Consider the following 27822-nt stretch of genomic DNA (forward strand, 5'->3'; position numbering starts at 1 on the left):
ATATATATAGATATAGATATATATATATATATATATATATATATAGATAGATATAGATATAGATATATATATATATATATATATATATATATCAGACAGACTCTTTCATTATCGATTTTTCCTTGGTGACATGACATTTGACCCCATGTTAGGAATCGGCAGCTTCTTCTTTTGGAGTATTTTCACTATTGCTATCCGACTCAGATGATATATTATCATAGTTTGGATTATCTCCATATTGTTCTACTAGATCAATATTGTCGCCTGATTTAATTGCTTTTTTGTAATTATAAAAATACAGTCCTAATATTCCAATTGCTAATCCAGCAATGAAGAGGGAAAGGGCTACGGCCGCCATGGCTCCTGAAACAGTTAACCAAAGACATTATTCTAAACAGTAATGGAATTTATCATTTACTATACGTTTTGTATAAAAAAAATACTGTAAATCATGTTTTTTCGCGAAAACTTTATTTTTGCATAAATCCGCGAGACTGTCTGCTCGCTTATAATTCTAAACAAAAATCTCGCTAATATAACATGTCATGAAAATTTAGTGATCTACAGTTCATACTGTAGCATCTGATAGGAGATCAACAATTTTAATCTGCCGTTACCTGGACTGTAGCCATTGGCCTGACTCCTACTAGAAGTCTGAGCTTTGTTGATACTAGGTCTAGAATAGGACGACGGATTGTAGAATCTCCCTGTTATAAAAAGACATTCATTCAGCACTATCAAATAAACAGTCAATAAATGTTAACTCCAAGTTGAGGCCAGTCCATTCTTTTGAAAAGATTTCGCAACGCTATGATGAACTATGGTATTTTGCCACAAGGTCATGATAATGGGACAAGAAAACAATATATCTTTTTCATACAAGACAAACATTTTCATAGAAAAACTTTCAATGTCACTTTGCAAATAAATTCATAGAACTTTCATTTTTTTAAAGACAAATCTTCAAAGTTTCTTTATATGAATACGAATTTTTTTCACTGAAAAATTATAACGATGTAAAATTTTCTCTCAGTTGTTTAAATAATAAATTTAAAGTAATATAATTAAGAAATAAGATATCATTTTTAGAGTTTCATTGGAGTATGACATGAAGTCGGTCATGTGATCAAATCCTATAACGCCTGAAGGGCGTTATAGTAGATTTGATCACGTACCGACTTCATGTCATAGCCCAATGAAACTCTAAAAAATGATATTTTATTTCTTATATTCATATTTTACTTTTTTATTCGTGTTACAAAGAAATATAGGCACTATTTAGACTTTTCTATGGAAATGCAACATAACGTACCTTAGACGTCATATGACGTCACAATCGGAACTTTGCAAATGACTCGTGCAGTTTGCTTTCCAAACGCAAGAAAGTCTGATCATGTGACCAACTGCATGTCATTGAAAATTGAATTTCAATTTAATTAGTATTGTTATATAAGGAAAGACATTGGCAAATGTAAATATTAATAATTATAATTCTGAATTGAAGGACTACGCACAATTCATTTGAGAAAAAAAAAAACCGAATACAAAGTCTTTTATAAATATGGAGTTTTACTTCAACTTACTGGAATACAAGTCACACGTGTCACTCTGGGACACAGAGTTATCAGCTTGTCTTGGATGAGATGACGTCAGTCTACATAATGACGTCATATTACAGTAGGCAAAGCTTCTACAAGCTGACCCCTCTTGCTCCACACACAATTTGGCACATTGAGAACTCGATACATTCGAAAACTCCAACACATTTGCAAATGTAATTGTCTTTCTTTGCAATAATTTGAAATCATGAATAAAGTTTCCTGTGAAAAAATAGATGTTTGATTTTTAATACTTACAGTGTTTAAAATTTAGGCCTAGTTAATTAATACGCGTTGCAGTCATTGCACGTGTATTGTATTGATTACATAGCACTGTTATATTAAAACAATGTAAGTTTTGTGATTGTGTTAAGTTTTCCTGTGTTTTTTTTTTTTTTTTGACTTAATCATATTCATATTTATAATTTATTTTTTTATAAATTTAAAGGAACATAATTATATTTCAGCAAGTAAAAGTGATCAGTAATAATTGTGAAAGATACAGTCCATTCCTACTCGTCTACTTACTACTATAGAAAGTACATGTTAGACTTGGTGAAGCTGCAGTGGCCTCCAGGTCAAGCTCATGTACCTTCAACAAAAGACAGTTCTTTGTGCTTGTACAATATTCAAATGATTTGCAGGGGAATTTGGTGTACTGTGAACACATTTTAGCACATAAGTTTGCTGTAGGTACATTGGGAATGGTTGCGTCTGCCTTGACGGAATATATCACTCCGGAAGACACGGTGTACTGATCCAGGAAGTAACCTAAAATATCAAAAGTTCCTTGCTTTACGCGTTTGATATGATATTCTGGATTAAACATGAGCAATTTTGTGATAACACGTGACTTACGTGAGTACAAGTCACAGTATTCTTGACGTTGGGCGATTCCAGAGGAGTTATCAGCGTGGATGTGACTAAGAAAGCAATCTCCAAGATCAAAACAGTAACTGAAAGAAAGACACTCATATTCCAAGTTCGATATACAGCGCCTCGCGCAGTCCTCCACCGAAATTCCGCTAAAAGACGTGTCCGTTTTTGTGAAAATGAAGTACTGCCTATATATGTAGAAATGTGTTAGAAGTAGATCTGAAATGTAAAGGATACGAAACGGAGTAAAAGACAACAGTTTACTACGGTAGTAACTCAACTTATACAATATAGAATTGTTTCTTGTAACGGAATTCTTAATCAGGAAAGATTCCTAAGTTTTTCTAGAAAACATCATTATCATCATTATAAGTAATGCACTATGGTAATAGAAGATTAAAATAAATACTCAGTACTTGACTCGTTTGGTCTTCCATTTCTCAGAACACTAGTTCGGACCATTGTTGCATTGAAGGTCTTAAAACAAAAATAATTCATCAGAGCATTTCTGAAAGTTAAGTCGAGTATTGGTACGTGTATCAGTATGTCGATCTTACAATGATATTAACATTCTTGTCAATCTTTTATTGATACGTACATAGACCGATGTCCCATAACTAACGGGGAATTGGTACTCTCCGCCGTACACCGCGTTTGAAATTCTGGAAAGAGCTTCATCGACGGTAGGCTGAACTGCGATTGTAGAATTTACGGTTCCTGATTGGAGAGTCAAGAAAAAGACAGATTTTAACATGTGACCTGTACTTGTCAGAAACAGTGATTATAGCAGTAAATGTGGTAACTAATGCTATAAGGTTTTTTTAAAATTATTTTTCAAATTACAGTTGATAACTTCCAAATTTTAGTATATATTTTTCATTTATGATGATCCTACGAAATTTTCATTAAAAAATGCTAAAATAACAATAAAAATATGACTCCAAAATAATACTAGTATTTCTAAAAATAGTAAGTACTTGAGTAATGGTCACACGATAATGCAGTGTAGAGTAAAGGACCGGAATCGACATGAGACTGACTAATTACACATGTTGAGCTCGAAACACAGAAATAGAATCCTTGGCAAAGGAAATTCTGGTTTTGCCGACACTGATTGGCACATGCCGCAGCTGATGTAATCTTGGAAATTGTGGCAGCGCTCTTTGGTGGATGCATGCCTTTTTCTGTTAATGTGAAATCATCTGAAAACAGAATTTTAATCTAAATCAGAACTACTTTAGTTCACCACGTATGTAAATTCCATTTATTGAATTGTCTGTCTTGATCAATGAACACTTAAGGAGGTTGGATCCTGTCATCAAAAGTAATGAGAATTTTTTATCAAGTATATTTTTAGAATCTACACACATAGCTTAATTAAAAATCGAAACAAAAAGGGGGTCAATGCACTTCTTTTGGCGCTACAGAGCATTTAGTTTGACCTTTTTGCACTGTAAATACGTCTTACACATAAATCAATTTTTAAAGTTTTTCCTCCAATATTTTTATTCAAATAAACTATGGAAACAGAAGCACAGTCTTATTTCATCTTGAATAGATACATTAAAATTTTTGACAACAGAAAATTTTCAAATTACTTCGCATGTTCAATTATTTGACCTTTTTGCACTCAAAAAATATCTTTTTTCTGGCATTAAATATTTAACAAGCAATAAAATCATTTGAAAGTAATGACAATTTACTGAATTTAAGAAGAATGGTTAAAAGTGTCTTATATACGCGGAAAAGAAAATTTAAAATGGGGGTCTGTGATGTTAATTTTTAGATATTACTAAAATAGTGCTAATTTTAAGCTTAAATTAGGGCTATTTCTTTCTGGATTTTCACAATATATTTGCTATATTGATCAAATATGATGATAGAATTCATGATAGTTTATTTATTAAATAATTTAGGACCAGCATAAAATAGTTCACGGCACATAATAACTGTGTGTAGACTGCATGTAAAAATAGGAATCCAAACTTAACATACTTTAAATACTTTGAAAGAAAAAAAAATGATCATTTTCTTCTAAAAAAAACCTTCCGCCACAAAATATAGTTCCTCACTTAATGCTTTTGGTATGGAATTTGATCATGCAGTTTTAACTGAATATAGTTTAATTGGTATTGTAGAATCCAAATGTATTGTAAAAATTAAAACATTATGCAGAATTTTTGAAATATAGGTTAAGACAACAATATGCTCAAAAGCTCAGGAGCGAACCTCGTTAAAAACTTATGGTCGAAAGCTCTAGATATTTTTGCATAACCTTTTATTCATCTTGTTAACTAAATGTGCTTGTAACATTTAGACAAGGCCTCTTTAAATACCGCTTTGTGATTTTTCAAGAATTCTTAAAAGGATACCTAATTAAAGAACATCATACTGTGACGTATAGACAATTGTTCAAGATTCATTTCTGCAAGTCTAAAGTAATAAAATATTTTAAAGTCAAAGTGAATATTTTACGCACCGATGCTTGGAGCTGGGTCAACAAGTGTTCCAATAAGAAATATGTATGGCGCGTAGCTATCGTACGAAACCTCCAAGTTTTGAAACCGTAGAGGCGAGGCTTTAGATGACTCCGCCATCATAATTCTAACTGCCTTCTCAAAGGTTTTTAGATTGACGTCTAAGTAAGGATGATAACTACCTACACGTAGTGGAAAAAAAGAGATCAAAGATATATTACAATTAAAAACATAATGGAATATTACATAAATAAGAATATCAGAATGGAAATAATACTCTCTTCCACACAAATATTGTTTCATATTTGCCAAATTTTGTGCTAAATTCTACCATAATATATCATAATATATATATACATATGATATATATGTTTTCATAAACAAATGTCTTTTGTAAATACAGACCATTGAATACCATGACAAAGTTTTCTTGTTTGTCCGCAGTGAAGCATGGCGTGATATCGAAATTCTTCAAATCAGGGTCTTCTTCGTTAAAGTTGTAGAAATTATAAGTCATGAAGAGGCCAACCTAAAAGTATGTAGCGACATGAATGTATACCACTGCTTGTCATCTGAACATATGTATTTTTGATCAACGATGTGCTAGTATTAGGCAGTTCTACATACATGTAAATATATAATGTAATCCTGAATTGATGTATGCATACTGATTTAACAGTTTTGCTAATGTGTACCTCTTCTTACTATTTCGGTAGATGTCGTATTTTAACATACCTTGAGTTTAATCCTATTCATGTTTTAAGTTTACACTCAATGTAATACAACCTCTTCTTTGAGATATTACAAATAATATTTACCAGAGAAATATAACATTGGCACAGGAAAAGCGGAACATCCCCTCGTAAAAGCATATGATAAATATATGCAATAGAGAACAGAGCGGATAAGATTCCCCTTTTGGCAAAAGAACACCTCAACCCCGACATAAATTGTAGTTTGCATAACTTCCGTTACGCACGCACTCACTCTCCCTCCCCCTCCCCCACTCCACACACACAAGCGTGTTACCATATCCCCTCTAATTCGCTGTAAAGGATAACAATGAAACCAGGTGTTTCTGACGAGACTGTATTTCTAGTAGTATGTACTTATAACAGAGCACTTGAACTTGAAACTTAAGACAACAGTAATAGATAAAATCTTTGGTTTAGTCTCTGTGTGGCAATTTTTATAGCAATCTGACTAAAACTTGAGGAAGAGTAGCCTTTTAATAGAATTTCACAGAAATTTTCTATTGATAGTAACAAAATTATTCATCAAATTCATTGAACAGAATTGTGTATCACATTAAATAGTCTACGTGTGTAATATTTTGTTTTGTAATAAGTACAAAACTGTACAAAAAGTATCGTTTTTAAAGAATTTCACAAAATATTCTATCTTTAGTAACTATGGAACACTGTTCATTGAAATAAAAAACATGCAGAGAATTATGTATACCTTAGTATAGTCTACTTGTGTAGAAAGTTCTGTTGAACTAAGACCGAAACTGTTCGAGGATTAGCATTTTGAAAAATTGTTTACAGACATATAGACAGACAGACGAATAGACAAAGCTAGACGTACGAAAGACTGACACCTTACTATCGCGAAAGCTCTTCTGGTCTCTGACCAGTAGAGCTGAAAATCAGTCAATACCTCAACTGACGATATTGTCAGTTTGACTGGTTGTGAGTTTACACACCTTGCCTAAGAATATTGTCAGCTCGGTTGGTTGTGAGTTTACTGGAGATATTGCCAGTTTGATTGGCACCTGAGGATATTGACAGATCGATTGTCAATTGAGGACATAATGTTTGATTGGCAGCTGAGGATGTTGACAATTTGATTGGCTGTATGTTTATATATCTCAGCTGAGGATGTTGTCAATTTGATTGGCTATGCGTTTATATACCTCAGCTGAGAATGTTATCAATTTGATTGGTTGTGTGTTTTTATATCTCAGCTGAGGTTGTTGTCAATTTGATTGGTTGTGTGTTTTTATACCTCAGCTGAGGATGTTGTCAATTTGATTGGCTGTGCGTTTATATACCTCAGCTGAGGATGTTGTCAATTTGATTGGCTGTGTGTATATATACCTCAGCTGAGGATGTTGTCAATTTAATTGGTTGTATGTTTACATACATAGGTTAAGGAAATTGTCAGCGGATGTTTGGCTACATATTTCAGCTAAAGATATTATCACTCTGATTGCTTTTAAGTTACATACAACGGCTATGAATATTGTCATTTTGATTGGTTCTGAGTTTACATACTTCACCTGAGGATATTGTCAGTTTGGTTCTGAGTTTTCATATACTTCACTTGAGGATATTGTAATTTTGACTATTTCTGAGTTTACATATCTTGCCTGAGGATATTGTCAGTTTGACTGGTTCTGAGTTTACCTACTTCTGTTAAGGATATTGCCTGTTTGACTGGCTGTAAGTTTACCTACCTCTGCTGAGGATATTGTCAGTTTGACTGGTTCTAAGTTTACCTATCTCTGCTGAGGATATTGTCAGTTTGACTGGTTCTGAGTTTACCTATTTCTGCTGAGGTTATTGCCATTTTGACTGGTTCTGAGTTTACCTACCTCTGCTGAGGATATTGTCAGTTTGACTGGCTGTGAGTTTACAGGATTGGGATCTGTATCGGATGTTTGTGACCAGCTGTCCTAAAAACAATTCGATGATAAAATAATTCTCTTATTTACAACATCTATTTTCCACCATCATCAAAGTTTTCAGAAAAGGTACAGAAAGAACTCAATCTGTATTACTAATAAAAGTATACTCCATTTGTCTACCTTATCAGATATTAATGTCTGAGAATTTCAAGATCAGCAGGATTTTTTTTTCTGAATAGAATACACAATATCCCTTTTCTTATGAAAAGGGTGAAGAAGACAACGAACATTGATCGATCTCAAAACTCTTAAAAACAATACACATTTTGTTTTTGTGTGTTTGTAAACAGGGTATAAGACACGGACGCCTGGAAACTCAAAAGATAGGATCAGGTGCATCCCCTGCATCCCCTGTTCACCGGTCACATCTGCCGTCAGCAGTCAGAAGTAGTCCGTAGTCAAATTAATCATAAAACAATTGTCTAACATATAGTATGAAACTTGTTAGCCGAGGTACGACAAATGATAGCTTGTATTTTGCAAACAGGTTTATTATAACTACCACAGAAATTTCGAAATGCTGACTATAAAGGAGATGGTTGAAATCACTGTAACATCAACTTATTTGTCAGTAGCCCTTCTCAATTTAAAAATTGATCATGCTCTTGCGTATCGAATAAGTTGGGAGTCATTAACACCATATGAAGGTGATAGTAATACATAAATTGGGAAAGTTGACAATCGAGAGTTTGAAGTCATACCATTTGTCAAAAAAGTTAAGTTGTTAATTGGCCATTATCGTCTACCAAAAGAAGAATATCCAAATATAAAACAGATATGACAGACTCTTTGGTGTCTTTTATTTCGAGTTCACTTGTATATATCGAGTCGACATATAAATGAAAGTAATTATCGATAAATGATAAAACGTCGTTGATTTATCTAAATGTCGAGTTGAAGGCCACAGCAAGCGTCTTCTTCTCTTGTAGAAGTTTTTGAATAAATTATAGGTCGGCCAATAAAGAAGCAGTCAGCAATATTCACCTTCTTTTAATTATCTTTGTATTGTTTCACATTTCTTTCTAGTTTTCGGAACGAAATCTGATCTTGACAAGAATAATAACTATATGGAAAATGAGGTACAGGGTCTAAGCAGTCATCCTAACTTTTTTTTCTGAATCACATTATCCTATTTTTTTCCCTGATCTTAGTATTACCTTCTAAAACTAGAAAACCCCAATACAGTCCTTTATTCTTAAAAGAAAATTTCCTTATCTTTGTAGAATTTTTTACACCCATGGTGGTCCCATTCGGTCTTTCCCAAAAGTAAATGTATGAGCAAACTTGAATCTACTCTAGAAGAAATGCTTGCATACAAATATGACTATTTGTTGTCTTGTAGTTATTGAGAAAAGGCATTATTAAAGAATTTCCTTACATTCAATGTAAAAAATTTTACCACTATTTTTGTCTCATCCATGCAACAAATGCCATGATTTGGACAGACTTTAATTTACACTACATCACGATGCTTAAACATTGTGTATTGTCAATTGGTAGACGTGTACTTCTTGTGAAGATTTTTAAAGATTTTCCTATAAAGTGCATTTCTTCGTAAGACTCTTGCCACTTCTGTGCCCTCATCCCTTTTTTCTAGAGGACATGGTTTGAACAAATTTGAATACTATTATACATGTACAATTTTGTAGAATGAAGCTTCGATTAAGTTTTGACGTTACCTAAGAATACAAAAGAGGCAAAAGACTTAAAACTTTTTTTTTTCATTATAAAATTCAGGTAACCCAAAAATTTAGAAAAAATCTAAATATGTACTTAAAAATAATTTAGAAAGTTGCTAAGCAATGAAAGTAATTAATAAGAAGGCACTCACCGTCATGAAAAAGAACTGAAGAACACTGGTGAAGGTTTGGGTGATGGATGGGACTTTAAAGTCCGTTGTAGTCGCTTCAAACACGTCACAAAGCATACCACGTACTGTTCTCTAAACAATGTCAACCAATCAATATTGTTTTCTTTTGGCGTTGCCAAAAATGAATATGTTAAAAGAATATGGGCATTCTCTATTCTGAGTGTTAGTTTACAGTAGTTGCGGAGTTCACCAGAATCATGATTTGTCAGCACGTATCTGTATATGTGGCAGTCAAGTAAATAAATATTTTATTTCAAATGATACACCGAGTTGGCAGTATTTCAGCCATATTTTGACATTTATATTGCAACTTAAGTATATTTCAAATGAAATGTCTACAAAAGAGAGACCTATGACCATAAAACAACTATTTTTTCGGAGGTCCAAACCATGTATAAAGACAAGGGATTATTATTTTTCGAATTCTACAAAAGCTTTGGCAAAGATTTTGACTATTATAATATTTTTTTTATTTGTTGTTTCCTTTTTAGTTTGGTTTGTGGGTTTCTTTCTGTACTTAAGGATGACGTTTACTCAGTTGACAGAAACGGATTGCTATAAAACACACTTTCTTAAAATCAAAAATTGTTCTAAATGGACAAAATAGGCAAGAAATAATGCAAAATCAATATAAAAGTTTAATGTTTCACTATTTGAAGTATGCCAAAACAAAGGTAAATTTATGGTGATGTAGAGGAAATTCGGACTAAATTTTGCGACTTTGCATTATTAGAGGGAAAAATATCAAAAATATTAACAAAAATCATTCAAGATAACCTATCTCGAGATTTTCATCACTGACCTCATATAATTTTAATACCAGCAAAAAAGAAAAAAAGAAAAAAAAAAGAAAAAAAAAGCGCGGGACAATGCATGTAAATTATTGCAATAAATAATTTAGAGTTCATATCATTCAGATTTTCGTTATATTAGATTTAAATTGAGAAAATTTTGAAAATCGACAGAGAAAATTCGGACTGAAATAATTTAACAAGTTTATTGCTCAAACTCAAAATATTAATTTATATTTATAGCAACTTTATTCCAATTTCACCATATTTTATTATCAAGAGAGTTTCGTTATTTAGCATTGTTCATCAATAAAGAAAATATTGGTCATAGTGTAAAAAATAAAGGTATTTTCCAAGAAATACCCAGGAGCATATTAAAGCAGGTCATTGACCTAGTTATTTGAATGTGAATAACACTACAATCATAAACACTACAATGCACAAAAGGTAGTTTTTCATTCCTATCAGTGGATTTTTTTTGTCATCTGAGTAAACGTCATGACAGCTATAGGAAAAACATACTTGTCCTGCCCAGCGGTATGATTCATTCAAGGAGAATATGTCGAGTGGTCCCTTCATCTTTATTACAAAAGCTCCATTTTTCATCATGGCGGCTTTGTCTTGTTCTGTTCCAAAGGATCCTAGCTGTATAGAATTTACTGAGCAGTTTCCAAGAGACCGATCAATGGTGTATGATATACCTTAAATACAAGTAAACACCATAAAAACGCAAATATGACCATTATAATTCAGCAAGAACAAAAATGTCATAAGAACAAGAACTAATATTGATACATTTGGATAATCAAAGAGAAACAAAATGTGACCGTTACCTGTATTGAAATCCTCTATCGTGGTGGTGGGATTTGTTGTGTAAAAAGGCGGAGTAGGCTCTGTATTTGTCAAATCGAACCTGACCAATCCGTAGGTCATATCGTACCAAACCTTATAAATAAACATTGTATTGTAAATTTTCAAATTATTTATTTACTTTTTTAATTATTCATTAGCGTATTATTATCATACGCTATTTAATCGTTAAACAATTTATAATTACTTAACTTATTAGATCATACTTCTCAGAAAACGTTGTATAGCTTAATTACATGCACAAAAGTTGATATCAAAGTATCAGACATCTAAGGGAGATTTTGTAAGCTTACATTAGAGGATATCACATTTTGTGTGGCTGGATCAACTATTTCTAATCCGTAGGAAAATTGTCCTGTTATGGAGGGTAAAGATACATTCTCCATCCAACCTTCAATATTCAAATTCGTCTACATAAAGACACTCCAATACAAAAACAAAGATTCTTTTTACTTAACACCATTACTCCATGTAATAAGATGTTATAACTTACCAAACAGAATTCTAATGTCTACTGCATAGGAGTCAAAGGTCTGCATGAAAAGAAATCAATCTAATTAATAATTTAAACTTAATTATGAAATATGTACAGTGTATATAAATTTGTGCAATGGAGAAGTTTAATTAATAAGTGACTTTTAAACCTCTTCTAAGGCTAAACCCAACCTGTTGTCCAAAAAGTTAATATAACCAGGTTCCATGACCATAAACTGAGAACAAACTGCAGTTCAAATTTCAAATCAATACATTATTTAAAACAATTTTGATATTGAAACAAATTTTTCAACTTGTGCATGAATTTGTGTATTATGCATACCTGCAAATTTTCATGCACATTTGTGAATATTTACTCAAGATATTCAAAATCAAAGTTTTGACTTTAGTTTGTTCTCAGTTTATGGTCTTGGGGCCTGGTGTCCCAAAGTCAATCTAACATGTTACTTTAATTTAAGATTATCAAATTTGCTGACCTCTTGTAGGTGTAATCTAACATGATTTTGGACTTTTCTACTGAGGTTAATCTAACAAGTTGCCTCAAAGGTAATAAACGCTAATCTTATCTGGTTTTGATTTAAAGATTTATCTAAGCTTTTTGTTTTCTTCTTCTAGGTTAATTTTCCTCTCATTTACTTTTCCTCTAAGTTAAAGTAACCTCTTTTTTTAAAACCCTTTCTGGGGTAAAACTTACCTTTTGTCATAAGGTTAATCCAGTCAGTTGATCTCTTGTATTTTAATCTAGCTTCTTCTGAAGTTTATCTAATCTAATGTTTAAGTCTTCTAACGTAAATCTAATCTAATTTTTGACCTCTCCTGGGGTTAATCTAACCTGTATTTTACCTGTTGTCCGAAGATTTGAAGTCGGAATTTCTTTTGATAAACAGCCGTCTTCAAATTATCGTATGCCTCATCTACCGGTGTTTCTTGAACTGTTGGCCCGTTTATATTTCCTGGAAAAAAGTGCTAGAATAAAAATACACAATATCTGTAGAGGTGCTGCTTTTCAACTTACCATTGCCATTTCATAAACTCATTACCTTTCTCAACCAAAAAGATAAATTTCTTTTTTTTTATTCGGATATATCACCATCTGTTCAAATCATATATTAAATCTACTTTTGTTATAGATTTATTGTATTATGAAATCCATACCACTAATATCATATCTCAAGAAAAGAATACTTCACTGGGGAGAAAATGAAGACTAGAATTTAGCCGTTTAAGATACACTACTTGAGTAATGATCGCACTGGCTTGAAGAAAGGGTTGTTGTCCCATCTTCTTTGTGTCGCCTGTTCAGTCTGCAATTTCCGGTACCAACGGGACAAAACTCGAAGCTGTTGCAGGTAAAATCATAATTAGTGATGCAGTTTTTAGCACAGTCCTGGGGACTGAGAACATTGCTATACTGTAGGTCACCTGATCTGCTCAGTTCTTTTGCTGGTATGTACGTAAATTGAGCTACAAGAAACAAAGATGCAAGTTGACCATGAAGTCTTATTTTTTACCGATTTTTTAAACTTCAATATAATCTTTTGTTATTTCATCAGTGTCGTTGTATGCGTAAGCTATTCATTTTTAGAGATATTTTTAATTACATTGCCATTATTGAGTTTTCTTTGGAAAAAACATTCTATGAAATAATTGTTTACCAGAGTAAACTTTACATAATCGGATGCCCTGATATTTATATAAAGGTCAGTGAAGACTGACCTGATGGGGGTGTCCTGTCTAGTACAGTGGCTGATATATACACATTGGAGTTATCGTAATCTAAGCGTACGTCCTGTACTCGGATGTATGACACCTGAAGGATCTCTGCGAATTTTGCCTGAGCCTTGATTTTCATCAGGTTTTCATCAGTTTTGTAAAAGACTCCTATTTTGGGACAAAAAAATATTAAATCGGGATAATAAAATAAAAACTAGAATATGACGAACTTTTTCAAACGCATAATCATTATGCTCTTTATTGCAAGTTTGCTGTGTATGAGTTGCAATTGTTACTGTATTCTGACTCAGAATTGTAAGTTTGCTGTGTGTGAGTTGTATTTGTTATCGGGTATTCTGACTTGGAATGGTAAGTTTGCTGTGTGTGAGTGGTAATTGTTACCAGGTTTTCCGATTAGGTATTGTAGGTTTGCCGTGAGTGAGTTGTTTTTGTTACCGGGTATTCTGACTTTGAATTGTAAGTTTGCTTTGTGTGATTTGTGTTTGTTACCGGGTATTCTCAGGCCCGTAGAACGCGGGAGGGGGTGGGGATAGTATTTTATTTTAGTAAATTAGCAAATTTTCCTTTAGATGCTAGTTGCCCCCCCCCCTTTTTTTTCTTTTTTTCAATTTTGCTTTTCAGATAATTTTGGGAAGTTGTCCCCCCAATGTTGGTCGGTTTAGGTATTTTTTTTTAATATGCCCCCCCCCCCTTTTGAAACACTTGCTACGGTTCTGTTTCTGACTTGGAACTGTAACTTTGCTGTGGTGTAATTAAGTTGTATTTGTTTCCGGATATTCTGACTTGTAATTATAGGTATGCTGTGTAATGAGTTGTATTTGTTTCCGGGTATTCTGACTTGGAATGTAGGTTTGCTGTGTGTGAGGTGAATTTATTACGGGTATTCTGACTTCCAATTGTAGGTTTGCTGTGTGTGAGTTGTATTTCATACCAGTTATTCAAACTTGGAATTGTAGGTTTGCTGTGTGTGAGTTGTATTTATTACCGGGTATTCTGACTTGGAATTGTAGGTTTCCTGTGCGTAAGGTTGGTTATATTTATTACCGGGTATTCTGACATGGAATTGTAAGTTTGCTGTGTGAGGTGAATTTATTACCGGGAATTCTGACTTGGAATTGTAGGTTTGCTGCTGCCGAGTAACAAGAAGACACGTCGAACAAACTGATGTCTTGATCCTCAAACACGTAGTCCACAAAGTTATAAGTTACAGAGTACTCAGGGGAACCGTCCGTCTACAGAGAAGAGGATAAGGCTTAATGCTGTAGTAACCACATTAAGTATTTAGCATTTTATTTTTTCATAAAGAAGATGGGTGAACAAGGCGTGCAGAATGCCTATAGCTTCAGATATTAATAAAATCACATTCAATTTTTGAATTAAGTATTTAAAATAAAGTTCTCATTATTGAAATTTATGAAATTATGACCAACAAAACTTTTCTGATAAAAAAAGATCTCGGAAAAAATTATTCTTTTATTAAAAAAATAAAATGGTATTCGTGGGATTCGAACCCCTAACAATAAAAACCCGGAGTATCATATTGCTTTGAGACTAGCACGCTAACCACTCCGCCACGCAGCTTCTGTAAATAGTGGCATTTAAATCGTGTTTGTGATATGACCCTTGACTTAATGGACTTCAAGTATTTCTCGGAAAGATGCGATTGTTTTGACATAAAAGTGTACTTTTTAGGTATAGTGGGTCTTTGCTCCATGTTTTTGTTAACCAAAAAATGTATATTTTTATGCAAACTTTTAGGATCAACTTTCAAAAAAATGGAGCGAAGACCCACTCATATCGAAAAATTTTGTTAAAGTGTGAGAAAATGATCCTTTTTGTCCTCTTTAGTGTTTGTGTGCTATTTCGTAGGCTAATAATTTCAGTCTTTGTGAGATTTTTGTAAATTGTAGAGATTTCACAATAAAATATACTTTAATGTTAGATGAAATATCAAAGAAAATTTTTATTTAATTGAGATTTTATTTTTCACTTCATGTTTGTCGCACTATAGGCACTTCGCCCGCCTTGTTCACCCATCTTCTTAATTTATTCAATTTTTGACATAGAAATTTACTTACACCTAGAAGTGTTACTAAAAGTTGATATGGTACATCAGTAGGATCATAACTAGAACTGTCTATCGAAATCTCTGAAAAATCTTCCTGTAAATTTATTTAAATTACGTATTAAATAACTATACTTGAAATTTCAACACATTTAAACAAATGTACAAAATTTTCTATTCTCTAAATGAGATTCACATAAGAATAATTAACATCTTTTTCACATAATGTTGCAAAATTTACTGTTTTATATGAAAAGATTTAACAATTTAATACAAAACTATTGATATATGTTCAAATGGAACTGAACTTGAACAGTTTGTATTTCATCATGTAATGGAAAATAAAATATGTAACGAACAAAAAAGACAAACAACATTCGATTTATAGCAACTGAATGAAAATCAGTAATCTTACTGAGAGAAAGTAATAGTCATATGTAGCATTCTTAATAAATCCATTAGTGTCCAGGTAATCCGATCGAATACCACTGAAAACATCGCACATGGCATTACCACGACAACGCCTCTATGAATTAAAAAGGAGATATCAGAGAAAGACGTATATGTTTCTATTTCAATAAATCAAGTTTTTTTTTGTTAAATCACCTTTTTTGAAATCAAGAATTTAAGATTTTTTCCTTTAAAAATGTTATTTATTTTATAACAGATTTGTTTTTTTTTATAGCAGGAGAAGTTACATGAACTAAATTTTAATTAATAATTTTAAACATATATGATCAAACAGATAAAATCAATTTAATTCCCCTTACCTGACCAACATAATCATAATTAGCGTCTAGTTTTAGAAATTGAAGTGGGTTCTTCATGTGAAGGGAATATCCGGATTTCTCAGTTCCGTTCCCGTAAAAGGTTTCATGTGATTCAACGCTGTCTATGGAGCCATTACTTAGAGGAAGTACAGAACAGTTACCGATGACCAAATCCTTAATATACCGAACGCCTGAATAAAATATATATTTGATTTATAAGAAAGGTATTTGATTTGAAGCATAAATTTGCAGGAAACTTTTCCGAAGAGAAAATTTAATTTGAAAATTTTATAAAAAATTAATAATTTTACAGCTTGTAAATTCAAAGTGCATGTAGATTACAACACAATTTTTTGGCGTCCATTACCTGCGTTGTAATCGTGAACTTCAGAAAGAGGGTTCTGAGAATAAGTGGGTGGTAAGTTGGCTAAATTCTTGTAGTCATACCGCACAAGCTTGTAGTTTTCATTGTAATATACCTATAACAATAAATAAGAAGAAATGGTTCGGCTAACTGCCGTAGTATTTAACATGTCAAGATGACAATTCCTTTAAAGACCATCCCTTTGTAGATACTTACTATACTGGTTTGAACGTTTCCATCATACTCTGATATGACCTCTAGTCGGTAGTGGTAAGCCTTAGAATTAATTATTCCTACCATCTTCTTTGTCGGTTTTCTGTTTGCACAATAAACCCCAGCAGGTGTCTGAACACATACAATTTTATTTTAAAAGTAAACTTTCAGGTATTGAAATATGAAAATAAAAGATAATGGGTATTAAATGTTTTCCCAATTTTTTAATAGAAAACTTAAAATGTACTTTCTCAAGTTAAAAAAAAAGGGACACACCTCAAAAATTGTATCCTCAACAGTTAAATCTAGCCGGAACTCAAAGTAGTCATAAATGTGGTGAAACATCCGTTGAGTGGAGTTCTTTGTCACCTGAACCCCGGTAGCCTCGGCTCTGAGGGGAAGTTGTTGGTAAGAAACTGGGTTCACCCAGTCCATAGCTGACATTGCCAAATAACAGGATGTTATAATGTATCTTAAAGTATGATATTTATAATTCTTGTGGATTGATAACAATCTTACCCGTAAAATAATAATCCAAAAAGAAAGTGGCATTAGGATTTGGCCATGATAAGCATGCTCGCCAGTGATCGGCATTTATTCCTCGCACAAGTGATTGTCCCATATATGTCTAGAGAAAAAAAAATCACAATCAATTGATTCGGTAAACGAAGTAATCATTTGTAAAAATTAGTATAAAAACAATGGTTTAACAATTGGTATGAATCATCTGTCAAAATACTACCCAACGATAGGTATAATTTTGGTTATAAAAACAACAATTTGCAGTATGCTGATTTTAAACGAGATTGTTGAACATCAACTTGTTTGTCAGTTACCTGCCTCGATTTAAGAATTGATCGTACTCAGAGCATGCTAGGATACATAAATACCCATATGCAGGTGACAGTGGTATGTTACTACATAAATAAGGGAAGTTGACAATGAAAAAGCTCAGGTTATTACATTTGTCATATAGTTTAGTTGTTACTTGGCCATGAACGTGTATAGTCAGTAAAACATCCAAATATGAAACGAATGTGGTATATTCTGTGCTGTTTTTTATTTCGAGTTCGAATTATAATGATAGAAAATTCAATACCCCCCTATCTCTCTCTCTCTCTCGTTCATTTATCGTTTCTAACCTTAATAATATTACGATCTCGAGAATTTATGTCCTTACCTGGCCGTACGTCTTCATAAAATGCAGAGCGCCATTAGAAGTAAATGTGTGGGGAACTCCATTCTGTATTTTATTTCCAAATAAGAAACTGTTTGGGTCGTGTAATAAGTCATTTACCTGGCACCGTCCACCTGAAAGACAGTCAAAGGCAACTAATTTGTAGTGAGAGTTTTGAAATAAATGAAATATATGTCATTTCCCTAACAAAAAATACTGAAGTAAACTACAGTTAACTATAGTAAATCAACGTTTCAAATTTATTACTATATTAAAAGTTTTCAAAGTTATCACTATAATGTCATAGTGATCACTATAGTAAATTAAAGTTTTTAAAGTGATCACTACAGTGTGAAAGTTTTCACAAAATTAAATCAAAGCTTTCAAAGTTATCACTATAATAGTAAATCAAAATTTTCAAAGTTTTCACTATAGTTAACTATGGTTTTCATAGTTTCAACGTTATCACTATAGTTAACTATAGTAAACTATAGTTAACAATAGCTAACTATAGTATTTTTTGTAAGGGTTACGTTCATTTCATAAAGGAATGTATACGTTTTTGTGTGTATAAGTCGATAACTGACCCAAAAGGAAGTGATGATTCATAGTATTAAAAGTTTTTTCATCGGTACTATATCACTATCTAGCTCAAACGTGATATATATACAGATACTGTAAACTTCACAAAAACTTATGAATAAACACTATATTACCGCTTTTAGACATTCCGACCATTTTCCTCTTGCTTATTTATATTATAGTGTTATTATTTGGATGTACTATGCCGAAATAGTAGTCAGGGTTTGACACATGGTGCATGAGCCGGAGGCGAGTGCACTATGTGTCAAACCCTGACTACTATTTCGGCATAGTACATCCAAATAATAACACTATTATAATTATTATGCTGACTGTTGTTTGTATACGACAATTTAATTAAATTCTCAAATCCCAAACCTGTTTGCAGACGTTAAATCTAAATGAAAATTTTCTTGAACATTCTTTGATCAAGCGTTATATCAAAAAGCGTTTTATTGACTCCGAAGAACCAGTTCATGTTACGTTGCAATTTTGGTTACTGAAAAATTCGATTATTTGTTAGAGAATTTTTCTTCAAGATCCTTATCAATAATATCAGTCTTTTAGAAATTATATTCATTTATTTCTTGTTTTGTGACAAATGTATAAAAACTACGTTTATATACTTGAAAATACATTCCCTAAAGTAGCGGTGTTTGTGGCGTAATCGTTTACGCGTTGGACTGACGTTCTCGAGATCGTGAGTTCGATCCCCAGCGTGGGTGCTAAATACATTTTCTCTAGAAAAGACAGCCGTGCACTATTTCGGCATAGTATGCTTACGCTATATAAATCCTTAGAACACTATGCGAAAATAGTTGGGTATTGATTATATAGAGACAAACTGACAGGAAGCATAATAATGAAGTTTAGTCATGCTAAGGCATGTCTGAAGTAATGATAACCAAATGTGAATACAAAAAAATAGTTTAGAGGTCACTCGAGAGTTGATGCGCTATGAAGATATAACTCCGGATTTTACCAGTACATTTAAGCATTGAATCATTATTGCAGCCCGGAGGACCGGGCTGCTCTATACATATAAGTTTAAATGTTGGTATATGGGGATTGAGGTGGGAGAAGTTGTTCAGAATTAAAGGTTTTCTAAACATTAAAAAGATTGTTAATCAGAATGTTCTTTCCCTTTATAAATTACGAGATACACAATATATTTACTTCCATAAAGTGAATCTGTAAAAATATATATGTTTTTCATATTTAATATATAAAGTTGCTTATCATTTACTATCGAAAAACCGACAGGTCCCTTTTTATAAGAACATCGAATTTTACTTATCGCATAAAAACGTAAAAACGTACTTTACACAGTTCGTGTTTTATATTCTTAAAGTGAAAGACATTTCTGAAAATAGGTGATGCATGTGTCTGGTTTCAATTTATATTTTATGCAGCCAACATTTATTTGAGGAATTGATAAAGTTTAAAAGATTATCGTTTTTGTTCGATTTTCATCCGACTATAGGTTTTCAAAATATTCTCGACTATCGTCTCCATCATTTAGACGCATGCCTTTTTCACATATATCGAAGCGGTTTGATAATCAAGACTCATTTCCATTGTTTACTTTATTTATTTCCCGGGCGACAATTGATGGTTACATCAATGTTTTCTTGTTTTTTGAAAGATATAGTCTCATAACTGCAACGGTGTGTGCAAACAAATTGAGTAACGCGTGTTAGCACGTTATGGAAATCTGTTTGCACACACCGTTGCAGTTATGAGACTATATCTTTCAAAAAATAATGATTCAATGCTTATATTTACATTTTTTAACTCCTTGCCTTGACTGCAAATTGACTTATATATCCAAATCCCTGTATTATCCTTCGGGTAAGTTATAATTAGGCTAATGGAAGAACCGTTGCAACAGCTTCTGTTGAATGTGAGCGTGAATTTTGATTTTCGCTTATGACGTTGCACTTCCACGGCGTTCAACGTTTGTGACGTCAAAATAAAACGCATACTTTAACCTTTTGACCCCCTGTCCGTGTTATGGTGTTTTGAATGCCGTAGCTTTCCTCACACTTTATAAGCAAAATGCATATTGAATGTAAATATGTATGTTTATTACTAACTTCGATAATATGTACATGTATCTATTGTGAAATTAATTTTTAGTAATTCTTCTAAGTCTATGCGAAAGACATCAGACCATCGGACCTGACCGATGTGCAGTGCCTCTGGCCTGATGTGTCATTTTTTTTTACACCGGACCAGTATGTCTGATGTCTCAGTGTCTGGTTTTGAGCTTAACTATTTCGACCCGGAGTCATTTCAATGTTTGTTATGCCCTGTTCACACGGAGAGTTTAATTCGAATTTTACCTTTAGTTACTGCGAATTAAATTTGATCCGCGTTCACACGGAGAATTTAATGCGAATTAGTTTAATTCGAATTAGTTTACTGCGCATTAAATTACTTCGCATTAGCTCCGTGTGAACGCTAAGCGAAGCTTATTAGAATTAAATTTTGACGCATGCGTAAGGGCAGAATTAAGTCACAGGCCACATGTCGATGGTCAAATACTTGTGCTATTTTTGAGTGGAAAACAAAGGAAAATTATGTCAATCACTAAAATGTGTACAGACACTATGACATTTTATTCAATCTAATTAAAATTAGATCTTCCATTCGCTCCCCGATTTTTTTTTGTCGCGAGGAACTAAAAAATCGGGGAGCGAATGGAAGATCTAATTTTAATTAGATTGACATTTTATTATACTTTCATGTTAAATACTAAAATCTGATTGGTTTAGACGCATATAACAATCCGTATTATTATACTTTCATGTTAAATACTAAAATCTGATTGGTTTAGACGCATTTAACAATCCGTAATGTTACCCTCAGCGTTAGCAACACAACGGGTAACATTACGAAAATATCACATGCGTTCAAATCATGCGCGTACGGTTCACCGTAGAATTCTAAAAACGTCGGTTGTGCGTTTGAAAGAAGCCGAATAAACGACGTCAATAAAAGCTTGCGTCCGATGTAGCTTACTTGAAAACAACAGACGACAGACGAAACATCCTTGCGAGTGCAAAATTTAGACGATAAAACTTTTTGAGTATAGCAAACAAACAATAGAGAGGTTGGTAAATCTTTTCCGAAGCTTTCTTACTGAGAAAAAATAGAAGCGGGGAGTTTGAAAGCTTTCTAAGCGTGAACTTAATCTCCGAATTTTTTTTATGACATCCGAAATCAATAAGACATTCAGTATAATAAAATAAATAGTGCACGTTTTTGAGGGTAACAGTTGAAATTGACACCCCTCGGAAAACCATTGTCAACCTCCGCTGAGGCGTCGGTTGACAATGGTTTTCCTTGGGGTGTCAATTTCAACTGTTACCCTCAAAAACGTGCACTATTTATATATTATTATACTTTCATGTTAAATACTAAAATCTGATTGGTTTAGACGCGTTTAACAATCCGTAATGTTACCCTCAGCGTTAGCAACACACTTGACAACGGGTAACATTACGAAAATATCACATGCGTTCAAATTATGCGCGTACGGTTCACCGTAGAATTCTCAAAACGTCAGTTGTGCGTTTGAAAGAAGCCGAATAAACGACGTCAGTAAAAGCTTGCGTCCGATGTAGCTTACTTGAAAACAACAAACGACAGACGAAACATCCTTGCGAGTGCAAACTTGAGATGATAAAGGACTTTTTGAGTAGCAAACAAACAATAAAGAGGTTGGTAAATCTTTTCCGAAGCTTTCTTATTGAGAAAAATAGAAGCGGGGAGTTTGAAAGCTTTCTAAGCGTGAACTCAACGACGATCTCCAAATCAAATTTTTTTTTATGACATCCGAAATCAATAAGACATTCAGTATAATAAAATAAATAGTGCACGTTTTTGAGGGTAACAGTTGAAATTGACACCCCTCGGAAAACCATTGTCAACCTCCGCTGACGCGTCGGTTGACAATGGTTTTCCTTGGGGCGTCAATTTCAACTGTTACCCTCAAAAACGTGCACTATTTATATAATGTTATCCTCAGCGTTAGCAACACTCTTGGCAATGGGTAACATTACGAAAATGTCACATGCGTTCAAATCATGCGCGTACGGTTCACCGTAGAATTCTCAGAACGTCAGTTGTGCGTTTGAAAGAAGTCGAATAAACGACGTCAATAAAAGCTTGCGTCCGATGTAGCTTACTTGAAAACAACAAACGATAGACGAAACATCCTAGCGAGTGCAAACTTTAGATGATAAAGGACTTTTTGAGTATAGCAAACAAACAATAAAGAGGTTGGTAAATCTTTTCCGAAGCTTTCAATTGAGAAAAATAGAAGCGGGGAGTTTGAGAGCTTTCTAAGAGTGGACTTAACGACTATCTCCGAATTTTTTTTAATGACATTCGAAATCAATAAGACATTCAGTATAATAAAATAAATAGTGCATGTTTTTGAGGGTAACAGTTGAAATTGACACCCCTCGGAAAATCATTGTCAACCTCCGCTGACGCGTCGGTTGACAATGGTTTTCCTTGGGGTGTCAATTTCAACTGTTACCCTCAAAAACGTGCACTATTTATATAATGTCAAATGTATATCTGCTCTGCACAAAATGACGTGATTTGTAAATGACGTCATAATAGCCTTACTGAATAGCCTTGTTGTAGAAATAAAATTTTAATTCGCATTAATTTACTTCGCATTAGCTGTCGTGTGAACGCAATTTAATTCGCATTAGTTTGATTCGCATCATTTTACTTCGCATTAATTTACTGCGAATTAAACTCTCCGTGTGAACAGGGCATTAAACTCTCCGTGTGAACAGGGCATTATAATTAAAAAATACCGTACAATTCCAAATACGTAAATAAATGTCATTAAAACCGCATGGACCGTCCATCGAATTATGTGGGAGCGATCCCTGGTAAAAGGAAAGCTATTAGGCCTATGTGTTAAGTGATTACACAGAACCGAATGTCCTGTGTGGTCCAAAAAAACTTTCACATAGACTGTCTTCTAGTTCATTCTAGTCAACAAATTTTCCTGATGTTTTCTTTTAATATACGTGTTTGTTTCAAATTGTAAAAGTTTAAAGGCACCTAGATACATATAACTCTAACTTAAATATATAATTACAAGTCATATTAATGCTTTACTAATATTATTTTAAAAATCTGGAATTTGGATTCAAGAGCAAAATAAAACTTGTTTTACCGTGAACGTAGAAGAGTTGATTGTCGGTATAGTCGTACACCAGTGTGTCTGGCGTGTTGCCTTCTGAAGCCATAATCAGAGTTGCTCTGTCCTTTTGACTGTTGAAGTACTCCTGAGCAGACACTGTCATTTTCTTGTCAATAATGTTGGCCTCCACTCGGGTTTGAAATGTTCCGGGTAAGGTCGGGAAAGGTGGCGCTAATGTCGATCAAATGTAACGGTATATCACATACTGATACGGCATAAAATAGATTATTTCTTAATAATTATATGTTACATTGCTATCAACCTTTCTTTCAAAATCTTGATGATCCATGGATTGTTAAATTTTTTCCTAAGAAAACACATTTTCATACTACATAAACAAGTGTATATTATTTTGAACACTTACCATTGGGAGCTGGAGTAGATACAGTAGTGTTGGCAATACAGAATGGGGTAGCATTTGCGACCGAAATCAACTGCAGGACGAAAACTAACTGGTAAGCCTTGAAATGGAAATTGTTAATCAATGTGAAAGTAGAAAAATGTGTTTCTGTATAAAAGTCTATCAGGAATCGTTAGGCACTATTAACACTTACGAGAGTGGTTATTATAAAGGCTACCTTTTGTGTTAGATATATTCACAACCTGTGGTGTTTCATGATCTTTATGTTTGAATCGGAGACGGTAAAATTTTGGTTGGGATTTTATGTCATATTGGCACTTTCCATCTTCTATATTTATATTACTATTTGAATAGCTCATTCAAAGATGAACCACTTATAATTACAAGAGTACATGTATTTTTTATCGTGGTGGTTTATCATTACTTTGGTGAAACGTATAACTAACTCCGGGTATCCAGAGAGACTAATAAGGAGAAGCGCAATATGTATGTTTTCCTCATATTTTTAAAGCAGAAACAAGAAATATCACGGAACATTTTAGTCTTTGATATAAAACAATAAAATATGTGGAGATAACGAACAGTATTCGAGCTCAAAAATCCATTAAACATTACATAATAGGAGCAGAGCAAACACGGACATCTAAGACATCAGAGGTGGGATCAGGTGCCATGGAGGAGTGAGCATCCCCTGCCGATCGGTCACACCCGCCGTGTGCTCCTTGTCATGATCGGGAAATAACAATTTAGTGTATAAATAATGGCCTAACAATTAGTATGAAAAACATCAGTCAGCATTTGACTTAGTGAAAGATTGTATTAGCTGACAAGGTCATTGTATCGACCATAGAACTTACGAAATGATGACTTTAAACGAGACTGCTGATATCCTTGTTTCATCAACTAGTTTGTCAATAACTTACCTCGTTTTAGAAATTGTTCATTCATAGAGCATGCTCTAGATATCGAACCAACTGAGAGATACATGTATAAACCCCGTATGCAGGTGATACGGGTATATTGCTGCATAAGTAAGTGAAGTTGACGATTGAAAAGTTAAAGTCATCACGTTTATCATAAAGCTTTGTTGTTAGATTACCATTAACGTCTTTTTCTGATAAAATATCCAAATATGAAACAGATGTGTCAGACTCTATGGTATCTTTTATCTCAAGCTCACCGGGATATATCGTGTCGACATAAGAATGGAAATAACCATTGTTAATTGACAATACGTCGTCGATATATCTAAATGTCGAGTTGAAGGCCACAACAAGTGTTTTCTTCTTCTCATGCAGAAGTTTTTTGAATAAATTCTGCTTCATATGAATACAAAAATAGGTCTGCTAATAATGCAACTGGTACCCATTGGAATTCTAATAGATTGTTGGAAGACCTGGTCTCCAAAAACCACATAGATATTGTGAATCAGAAATTCGAGCATCTTTTTAATGTCAACTTCAGAGTACTTGTGTGTACAATCAGATTGTTTTTTAACAAAGTAATTTTGCAAATGACCAATGACAATTGTCAATATTACTTCAATTTCATTCATTTAATATAAACACCCGTGTCAAACGATCATACCGCATCTTCTACTTCAATGTTGTGCTAAACTCCGCGTAAATCTCATGATTTAGACTGTTTAATTTCTTTCGTGCAAGGTATTACATTTTCACAGTTGCTTTTTTGTTTTAAATCCTTTTCAAAAGAAAAAGTAAGCCAGTGAAATTAATCGAAAAAAAAGCGTCATTTTTGCTGGAAAATGTGTGAATACATCGTTTACTGACCCACTTAACACTTGCCATATACTAGTATAAGTAAATTAAACCGATTTCATATTCCACAGATACCATGGATGATCTAGCAGTATCAGCGGAAGTATCTTCCAAAGCATTTTCCAGTAATCCATTTTAGTTGATTCTTGTCTTTTCAAGAAATAACAAAAAATATGCTTTCCAGTGAAAATTTAAACGATGTGACCAAAACCAAAAATATCTCAAAATCTTTTAAAAGTCCTTCGCATTCAATCTCTGTTAAACTTTCCTTAAAATGCTGTTAATAATTTCTTTGATATTACAGCATTTGTAGTGCCATCAACTTCAGAAATGTTCTGAGAATGCCTTGATGTGCTGTTCTTTTATGATGTACATGTAACTGAATTATAGAGGTTCCATAGATAATTCTTTTATAAGATGAAGCACTTCCTTAAGCTTCTTATAAAGACGGCTTATAGGTGTTAAAAGTATGATTAAAGATCATCTTTAAGTCATCCCTAAGCTAGCTATCATTTAGTATAATACATATATATACACACCATCATAAAACTATCATTATGCCGTGCTTTAAAGATGGATTATAGGTGCTTAAAGGTAGCTTTTAGACAGTCTTCAAGCCACAATTAAGCCACCTTTGAGCCAGACGTAAAGGTTCCTAATATCCAGGATAGTATAAAGATGGTGACACCGGGGACATACCATAGCTATGTGCTTACATTTATTTATTTTATGGTTCGTGCAATCAGAATTTGACTTTTTAAGGACCATCCAGGAATTAATTGCACTGCAATATATTCTTTCATTCTTTCCATCCAGCTTTTTACACTTCATGATTCTTGTTTTATGTAACCCTCTAAACAACATTCTATTTTTAGAATAAATGTTGAATTTTTTGAAATGTGGACTCAAAAAACTGCTTTCTAGTCGTTAAGAAATTTTCTCTGTAAAAAGATAGAAACCGATCAAAGCATACAGGGAAATAATTAGAAATCACTTTTTGGTATTGTTACTATAGGAAAAAAGTGTCGCACCTCTTCCTTAAAATAATATAAGGATTTTCCTTGATTAATCGATTACATTTCAACTTATAAACATTATCAACGTTAAAAAATATCACATTTCTTCCTTAAAAATTATTAAAGATCTTTCCTTATTAATCGGTTACATTTCAACCAATAATTGCTTTTATTTTTGGCATGTATGACTAATCAAAATAATGAATTAAATAATTGCTTTTCAATTCTTTGTTTCCAAGGTTACGTATGAAATATATGGATATAACGAACAGTATTCAAGCTCAAAAGTCCATTATACAATACAAAATAGGAGCAGAGCAAACACGGACCTCCAAACATCAGAGGTGGGATCAGGTGCCATGGAGGAGTGAGCATCCCCTGCCGATCGGTCACACCCGCCGTGTGCTCCTTGTCATGATCGGGAAATAATGGAAAAATCCGTCGACAATTCAGTGTGTAAATAATGGCCTAACAATTAGTATGAAAAACGTCAGTCAGCATTTGACTCAATGATAAATTGTATTTGCTGACAAGGTCATTGTATCGACCATAGAACTTACGAAATGATGACTTAGACGAGACAGCTGATATTCTTGTTTCATCAACTTATTTGTCAATAATTTACCTCGTTTTAGAAATTGTACATACGTAGAGCATGCTCTTGCGTATCGAATCAACTGAGAGATATATACCCCGTATGTAATAGTTGCTTTCTTGAATATTTCTATCATGCGTATAAGAAATCGGGTTTTTGACTTTTGAAAACAATTACTGCCATTTTTCTAATTGCTGCAAATGATATGAGGTTTTCAAAAACTTTAACAAGCTTGAATAAAATTCTGTAAGTACTAGTATGTGTGCCA

General features: G+C 33.2%; 1 protein-coding gene across 1 annotated transcript; it reads right to left on the reverse strand.

The window, feature by feature from the left end:
- Positions 1 to 116: 116 nt before the first annotated feature.
- Positions 117 to 27737, reverse strand: LOC133199694 (uncharacterized). The gene is made up of 31 exons (XM_061335564.1): positions 27732 to 27737; positions 24169 to 24265; positions 23778 to 23975; positions 17993 to 18123; positions 17332 to 17440; positions 17089 to 17249; positions 16816 to 16944; positions 16603 to 16714; positions 16236 to 16426; positions 15881 to 15991; positions 15479 to 15562; positions 14497 to 14632; positions 13383 to 13547; positions 12903 to 13130; positions 12510 to 12619; positions 11665 to 11704; positions 11465 to 11562; positions 11135 to 11246; positions 10824 to 11002; positions 9472 to 9582; positions 7548 to 7628; positions 5357 to 5480; positions 4954 to 5133; positions 3452 to 3676; positions 3073 to 3191; positions 2891 to 2951; positions 2457 to 2693; positions 2127 to 2369; positions 1584 to 1820; positions 618 to 707; positions 117 to 363 (listed from the first exon to the last, which is right to left on the reverse strand). The coding sequence occupies exons 1-31, from the start codon at positions 27735 to 27737 to the stop codon at positions 149 to 151; spliced, it is 4320 nt and encodes a 1439-aa protein (XP_061191548.1). The 3' UTR covers positions 117 to 148.
- Between the last annotated feature and the right edge of the window lie 85 nt (positions 27738 to 27822).

This window comes from Saccostrea echinata, unplaced genomic scaffold (genome assembly GCF_033153115.1).
Source record: "Saccostrea echinata isolate AGI-Se365-2 ecotype Australia unplaced genomic scaffold, CSIRO_AGI_Sech_v1 ptg000034l, whole genome shotgun sequence".
NCBI lineage: Eukaryota > Metazoa > Mollusca > Bivalvia > Ostreida > Ostreidae > Saccostrea > Saccostrea echinata.